The 8,361-nt window shown below is 34.9% G+C and overlaps 2 protein-coding genes across 3 annotated transcripts; one reads left to right on the top strand and one right to left on the bottom strand.

The window, feature by feature from the left end:
- The first annotated feature begins 2,675 nt into the window (after positions 1 to 2,675).
- Positions 2,676 to 3,649, top strand: LOC112733423 (eukaryotic translation initiation factor 1A). Its single transcript, XM_025782368.2, has one exon. It carries the CDS (start codon positions 2,929 to 2,931, stop codon positions 3,364 to 3,366), a length of 438 nt encoding a protein of 145 aa, XP_025638153.1. The 5' UTR covers positions 2,676 to 2,928; the 3' UTR covers positions 3,367 to 3,649.
- A 1,466-nt stretch (positions 3,650 to 5,115) lies between these two features.
- LOC112733400 (uncharacterized) lies at positions 5,116 to 7,602 on the bottom strand. Of its 2 annotated transcripts, none has more exons than XM_072205760.1 (3): positions 6,852 to 7,602; positions 5,872 to 6,081; positions 5,116 to 5,742 (listed from the first exon to the last, which is right to left on the bottom strand). In XM_072205760.1, the coding sequence occupies exons 1-2, from the start codon at positions 7,374 to 7,376 to the stop codon at positions 5,878 to 5,880; spliced, it is 729 nt and encodes a 242-aa protein (XP_072061861.1). In that variant the 5' UTR covers positions 7,377 to 7,602; the 3' UTR covers positions 5,116 to 5,742; positions 5,872 to 5,877. The 2 variants fall into 2 exon arrangements, with proteins under 2 accessions (XP_072061861.1, XP_025638130.1); XM_025782345.3 differs by having other exon boundaries at positions 5,116 to 5,511.
- Between the last annotated feature and the right edge of the window lie 759 nt (positions 7,603 to 8,361).

Below are 8,361 nucleotides of genomic sequence, written 5' to 3'. Positions count from 1 at the left end.
TTAACCATGCCTTTTTTTTTATGCTATTCTTGAGTCCTACTCTAATAATAGCTCAAACTAAGGATTAAGGATCTCAAATTCGGAAGTCTGTGGTGAACGATGTAGAATCTGATTCTTTATGCGAAATGAAATGGAAGTTCCTAATGACCACAAAAAAATAAAAAAGGATAAAGAAAATGCGACTTCGAACAAAATCACAAATAATGCTTAGATAATTGTAGTCACACCAAACCATGGAACATGCGAGTGCTATTGTTGGAAAAATAAAATTCAATGAGGAATTTGATTCGTTCTTAGTGAACACGTCATGGGTATATTGTTAGAGATTTGTTTGGAAAAATAAACACGAATGCTTTGATAGGGAGCTGCTAGTTTGTGATTGGAGAAGTCTTTTTTCAATTTATCGGGGTTACTTTGCAAATTTCACTACGCCATTTGAATAAGATTTTTTTTAAAAAATCATAAATTATTATTTACTCATTTTGGTCTCCAAAACATTTTAGACCAGCACTTTAGTTCCTCAATTAAAAGCGATTATTGAACATTGGTTTGGAGAAGAAGTTGAAAGAAGCGTTTAAAGTGGTGAACGAGTGGTTATGGAGATAATAGGGCAAAGGAGGAGGGAAATGGCGACGACAAAGACGACAGGTCTTAACAAATCGGGCTTACTGTCTAGATTCATGAGATTCATCGAAGACGACAAGTACTTGAGCGACATAGTCATTAGTTTTCTGAGTATGAATTGGTTGAGAACAAGTTAAGGATTTTTCTTCTTGTGAACATTGAAATTGCAAAGTGTGCTTTGTGTAACTTGAAGTTGTAGTGTTAGACTGTTAGGGTTATGCGAGATATGATGGAAATTGGGGGAAGAACATTGTCATTTCCGATCAGAAGGGGTTAGAGACCATTTTGTCCGTTGTTAGAGTTGTCAGGAACCATTTTATCCTCCATTAAAATTAACGGAGCAAAAGACCTAAGTGACTGACAGAGTTAATTGTTAAAGACCAATCGAGTAATTAATTTTAGTTGGGGACTAAAGTGTCTGGTCCGAAATTCTTTGGGAACTAAAATGGATAAATACTCTAAATTATTAAAGCAATTAATTTTTAAATGTATTAAGATAGATTAAGTACGATTTTGGTTCTTAAGGTTTAGGTAAGAAATTTTATTCGTCTTTAACTTTTTTTTGCATTCAATTTCGTCCCTGAGATTCAACTTAGTTTTAAAACCGTCCTTGATAATTATACCCTCAATGTCATCATCTCCATCACACCTTCGGAAGAGAGAGAAGCAGAGACTCAGAAGCAAAGAAGGAAGGCTCGCCGTCGCCCTTGCCGCACCTCGCCGTTGCCCTTGTGGCGCCTCGCCACGACTTGCACGCTCCCCTCGTCGTGACTTGCCCTCGCCTCGCAGCGACACGCCTGGTCCTCGTCCTTGTCTCGTGTTCTTCGTCATTGTCGATGAGGTAGTGGTGGTAGTCGTGTTTCTTGCGTTTCCAGCATCACCGCCACGCCTCCCTTCCCCTTTCCTCTTTATTATCTGTCGTGACTCTTGTAGAACATGGGTGAGCAAACAGAAAAATTTTAATTCTCTAATTTCTTTTTTTCTCTTTTCCTTTTTCACAAACTCTAATTTTTCGAACATGGATTGTTGTTGCTTTTCTTAGTTCTTTGGTTTTTTTGAGAAATTGGAGAAAAAACAATATGTTTGTTATTTTGTTATTGTCTAATTTTCTTGTTAATATTTGTTATGATGATGACAATGATAATTTTCTTATTTTTTGTTAATGATAATTGTTTTGGTACTGAATTGTTATTTTGGTTTTGATTTATCTGAGACTCTTGTTAAAGGTTAGGTTTTCTTGTTGGATTCATAAATAAATGGTGTGGGATGGTAGTGGGTATGATGGTAGTGAATAGGGTGGTGAGAAGAGAAAGGAGTATTTTTATCATTTAAAAAATAAATCTGTCCTTTTGAATGATTTTAAAATTACTTAAGTTCTAGGGACGATTTTATATATATATAAAAAAGTTGGAAACAAAAATTTTTTTTGATTTAAACTATAAGGAACAAAATTATACTTAACTCTATTAAAAACTAGAACGTACTTTTTTTTAAATTAAGAACGAGATTTGAATCTGCGACTTTTAGGTGAATATGAAAAAATTATGTTATTTGAGATATAATTCATTGACAAAACTAGAACGTGTTTATTGTAAAAGTAATTATGAAAAGCATCAATTTTAGGTGATAATATAAAAGAACTTATAAAAATATATTCTATCCAAAATGCAGCTAAATTACGATTAAGAAGTTTGTAAGATAATAACATACTACTGTACTGTTAAAAAGAAAATACTATGAGAGAACTTTGTCCCAATTTTCCTATCTTTTATTCATAAAATTTACATAAATAATTTTTTATAAAGACTAAAGTTCCTAGCATCTTGCGAAATTTTTTTTCATTAGGCCCAAAATAAGTTAAATCCAGACGCAAACCAGGGGCAAAAACGTCTTTCCATCCACAAAATACATGCCCAATTTCATCCACTTAGAAAAATCCCGAAACCGATAAATTTTATATGGTATATTTATATAAATTTATAACAAATAAAATAAAAACAGTATTATCCATATAACTTTATAAGAGCGTCAATATTTAATTATTTAATATTATTATTATTATTATTATTATTATTATTATTCGTTACGCAAACTCACGAAAAAGAGAACAAAAGCGAGAACAATCGCGTCAACCCCAAACACAATCCCCAAATTCCGCAATCGTAAAAATTTAGGGTTTCAGAGAGAGAGAAAGTGAGAAACACACAAACGCACACACAGAAAGAGCGAGCGAGAAACAGAGAGAGAATCCCCTCAATTTTCTAGAGAGAGAAAGCTCGAGAACCTCGAGCATCCACAACAAGCATGCCGAAGAACAAGGGAAAGGGAGGAAAGAACCGCAAGAGAGGAAAGAACGAAGCCGATGACGAGAAGCGCGAGCTCGTTTTCAAAGAAGACGGTCAGGAATACGCTCAGGTTCTCCGCATGCTCGGTAACGGTCGCTGCGAAGCCATGTGCATCGACGGAACCAAGCGTCTCTGCCATATCCGTGGTAAGATGCACAAGAAGGTTTGGATCGCCGCCGGTGACATCATCCTCGTTGGTCTCAGGGACTATCAGGACGATAAGGCTGACGTCATCTTGAAGTACATGCCCGACGAGGCTCGGTTGCTGAAGGCGTACGGTGAGCTTCCCGATGGTGTTAGGCTTAACGAAGGAATCGGTGGTGGCCTTGATGAGGAGGACGATGGTACTGGTAATGATTACATCGAGTTTGAGGATGAGGATATCGATAAGATTTGAGGGGATGGAAACAAAGGTTTGGTTTTTAGGGTTTCGGGAAATTGAAATTGAAATTGGGGATACCCTAATAGCGCAAATTGGGAATGAGAAGAAGACGACAATAGAATTACTATTGTGTTACTTTTATTAATATTACTATTATTATTACTACTGCTGCTGCTGTTACTTTTTAATTTTCGTGTAATGCTTGGAGCTTTTTTTTAGTTGTGTACTGTGAGATATGGATATGGATTTGGTGGAATTTGAATGAAATAATAGCTGAGTTATGGTGTTATCTTTTTAATGTTTGGATTTTTTGTGTTATGGTATGTTTTGGAGCTTTTGATGATGCTATTGTTTGTGATGTTTGTTGTATGATGTTGAGTTTGTATATCAATTTTAATTTATTAATTGACATAGATGGTGTGTGTGTGTTTGGATAGTTTGGGAGGAAGAGAAGGGAAACCATCAATCTACCTCTCTGCCATAAGAGCCTTATTAGCATAGTCATAGGTTGGTTCTAATTTTGTGGTCACTGGTGATTGATTATCTCATCTTTTATCATTAGAAAGAATGTTTGTGTGGGTTGATGCCTGATCTAGTGCTGTTGAAAGGTTAGTATTCAGTTCTGGGCAATTAATTCACTTCATGAATTTGATCATGTACATCTAAGGTGGTGGTTTGAGCCTTTTTGATCATCAAATTTCGGTTCTTCAATCAAGGGTTTCACGTTGAGGCAAGTTGTTGCTCTGTAGGTATTAGTGTGAAGTTATTCCAATGAGCCTTGTTTATTTATTTTTAATATAAATAGATGTTGGTTAGTTTCCTCCATGAGAAGGAAAGAACTTATCAATCATAAGCATATTTATCATCAATTAATTGAAGCAAACGTTTTCTTTATCTTTGTTTTTTTTTTATAATGCATTAGTAAAAAAAAAAAGAAGTCTAAGTTTCTTCCTGTAAAGGAGATGAACAACCGATAACTTTAGAGGTAAATGATACATTCTCTTCACAAAATCAATATATTTTCTAACCTATTCGTCAAATATAAATATCCAGATGCGTTTTTAAGGTTAACAATTATTTAGAGACAAGTAATATTAAGTTTAGTGCGTGTATTTTATCCTTTTTTTTTCGTTCAAGTAAAAAAAAGGTGATATTAACTTTAAATTGCCTACTTACAACCAAAAAATTGAACCTCTACCTTTTGAGCAATGTCTTTATTATAGATTGAACATCCCCACGAATAAGAAACAGAATAAAATACAAACTCTACAACATGCGAAAAATCCGGATAAACTGGATGTCTGGAAATTCAGTTCAGTGAATGCTGCCCCAGCATAATATTATGCTGAAAAGGCATAAATACAAAATAGAATTTCTTAAAATGTTTTGTCATGTAGCAGAACACTCAGTACATCCAATGCCCCTTTTGGCATTGACTAATATCAAGTTTGCTCTTTTATTTTGCATCAACTTGGTGACCTCTTTCAAACAATGATTCAAAGAGGTGTATCTAGATGCTCCACAGCTTTATCCACCTTAGAAGAAGGTTTTCAAGATTTAGCACAACAATGGCTTGCATGACCTTTTCTAAAGGAGATGTATTTTTTTTAACCATATTTATTACTTGCTTTTATAGGGTTCGTTTGGTTTCCGTTTCACAAAATCCTGAAACACTGAAAATAAAAATAGAAAATGAAAACACAAACCAAACATATTCCAATATATTTCCTAGTGAAGCCATAAGACTATTGAGAATACTTGGTATTTAGAACAAAATGAAATAATAGAATTAAAGAAATGCGGCCTTAAAAAATCAGTGTAATTTATGATGCTAAGACATATGTACCAGACGGACAAAAATTTGGTGTATGTTGAGGCCTAAGATGCAAGTACTAAAGTTGATTAAGCACTTGACAATTATACAAATAATCACCCAACCATAAAATTACAGCATTAAACCAGATATATGATGATTAGTCATTCACATCATTACTAGCTATTTGTCACCAATTATTCCTCTCTCAACTAAGATTCTGAAGCAAGATCTTAATCCCTCACTAAGCTCCACAATATCAGATTGCAACAATGTAAATCAAGTCCGAGGTCCATAGCTAGATGCCCAAGTTAAAAGAAATGTGCCTCTGCCACTTGAAAATGAACCTGTTTCACATTTGTCAATATTAACATTATTATTTTTGGGTCAATTCTTTTAAGATAAATAACTAGTCATTAAGGCTACAAAAATAAGGGACGTGAGCGGAAGAGAATAACACAACACAACCTACAAATAACAATACATTCGACCATGGCAAATAGCCGGTTTACACTCGTCACAGAATTGTTTAATGCAGCATACAATCGATAGGTTGTATACATCGAAATAACCGTTGTCTGGCAAAATAACAAAATAATAGCAATCTCAGTCTTCACAAATGTAGTAATTAGCAACCATCATGCATGGTACTCACACAGCTTTGAAATTCAAATCACAATCTAGCCATCTACATGTACAATACTGACCTGTGATTATCTAATCTTCTCAGTGCCGCTGATCTTCTCGGCGGCTTCCCTGACCTTCTCCATGTAGCCCTCAATTGGAGGAGTCAAGGTTGCCATAAACCGGTTCACAGGAAAAGGTGTTAAGTCGGGGACCAAAGCAGCTTCCCTCAAACCCTCAGGCAAAGCCTCAATCGCCTCCTTCTTCAGCCTCAAAAGTGTCGTTTCTTTAGCCTGTCATTATTAGAATAGTGAATTTGATAGAAATGAACATGATGATTTCTCACTAAGCTATACATTAACCAACTAATATTGTGATTAGTTGCAGATTTGAGTACCTCAATAGTGAATTCAAAATCACAAAATACATTTTTTCCCGTTCACAAACTTGTTTGATTCTTCCTCAAATCAGACTATTGCTCTAGAATGATTTCAATATCATGAATAATAAGCAATGAACTGCTTTTGCAGATAGTTTAGCTCACCAAATTTTGTTAAAAACACCTTCTATACCAAAATACTTAACATAAATCACTTCACTTTAAACATATAAAGAAAAATCAATAATAGATGCATCAAAATAATGAGTAATTAAATTTTCAGAAGCAGAATTAAACACATGCTAAGTAAATATAAACCACTTTTCCGCATTACTCTTAGATAAATCAAAGTCATCAGTAATCAAACTCGCAAATGCTGAACCAATCTAATTGTCAAATTAACTAACATTTAGCTAATTTTTAACCAATCCAACTGATTTCTTCAACTGTGAAATATTACCAGTCTCTCCCTATGCTTCTAACTTTCTATTAATCTAACTGATCCTAAACTTTTCAGATACTAACTACTAAACATAAATCACTCAATTTCAGCATTTATTAACTAAAATCATTCTTAGATAAGTAATCGAATCAAACATACACTAACTAATTTCAAACAATACAAATGACAAATTAACTAACTTTTAACCGATCTAACTATATATTCTGATGATGTAAAATTACCTGTCTCTCCCTGTGCTTCCTCATCAAGACCCTGCTATACTCTTTCGCCAACTTCCTACCATCTTCCACAGTCAACTCATACTTCGGAATCTTCTCTTCATCAACCAAACCCAAAGTGATATAATCCAACCCCGGCGTCCCAATTATCGTGGGTTTCTCCGAAACCTTGTACTTGTCGTCCTTCCTCTTCATCAGCTGAATTTCTCGCTGCCTCTCTTTGCTCAACAGCCCCATTTTCTCGCGCTCAATTTCTCGCGCGCGTTCCTTGGGCTTCAGGTACCGAACGGGGGTTGGAGCTTGTAGGCACTGATCGTAGAGCTTCTCACGCTCCTGTTGCTCTCGGGAACCGGGTCCGGGTTTTGATTCGGATCCCATTTTCTTGGTTGTGATTTTCGAACGTTTTAGGGCTTGTCCAGCTTTGATCTTCGCTTTTCCCTTTGCGGTTCCGCTAACGGGGAATCGCTGAATGAGGTTGTGGGTTGTGAGAGATGAAGGGAAAGGTTTGAGCTTTGTGATTCGGAGCATGGTTGGAGAAATGCGTCGAAGTTGTTTTGAGGTTCGGTGATCAAATTTTCGAGCTTTTTCTCGTTGGTTTTAGGGTTTATTAGAGAGGTCTGAAAAATGGAGGTGGAGCTAGGAGGTAGGAGAAGATGAGAGTGATGATAGAATTGGGCCTCAGGCCCATTAAAGGAATTATTGGTCCAGCCCAATAAATGGATTTCAAGATGAAGTAACATTCTTTTGACAGACCGAAAACAATGTAACATATTTTTGGTACAGTAATTTTGAGATATAATCTTGTTTAAGACCAAAAACAAAATATTGTTTTTTGTATTATTAATTTTTTGGTTTATTTAAGAAAACTAGAATGAGACCCGCGCGATGCGCGGGACGGTAAATTAATGATAGTATATAATAAATATTAAAAATTGTTATATTTTGTAGAAATAAATTAAATATGTATAAAATGAAGCTAAATTTAAAAGGTGTTTTATTTTAAATAATTTGTAGTACAAAAGATTTGGATGTTGGAGTTATACAAAGTGACATTTTTATTTGGTAGTTTGATTTTTGCATTTGTTTTAGTTGATGGACTTAGTCATCTTATGTGGCACCCGTCCTCCTTTTTTTGTTGGTTGTTAGAGTTGGTGCTTTCTTCTTTTTGTCGTAGGTTTTTGCAAAGGCATGTTCTTTATGAATTGTTGAGTTTGATGCACTTTCTATTGTGTTATTTGGTTCCATCTTTGTATGTATGTTCTTCTTTCGAATATGTGTCTTGAATTTGTATGGTTTTCTTTCTCCTTAATCTCTTGATGAGGTGGTGCTTCAATGTCATTATTTTTCTGAAATGTCATTAGATTTGAAGCAGTTGTGCCCAATAAGTTTTTTGCGTCGCCATCAAATAGTACAAAAGTTGTTGTAACACTTTGATCTAAAACCTTTAATTGAATTCTGAACCTAAAATAATTATTGGGCTAGCAACTAATAATTTGATAGATGAGATTATGAA

This window comes from Arachis hypogaea, chromosome 2, assembly GCF_003086295.3.
Source record: "Arachis hypogaea cultivar Tifrunner chromosome 2, arahy.Tifrunner.gnm2.J5K5, whole genome shotgun sequence".
Taxonomy (NCBI): domain Eukaryota; kingdom Viridiplantae; phylum Streptophyta; class Magnoliopsida; order Fabales; family Fabaceae; genus Arachis; species Arachis hypogaea.
This window is presented reverse-complemented; position numbering and strand designations above follow the sequence as displayed.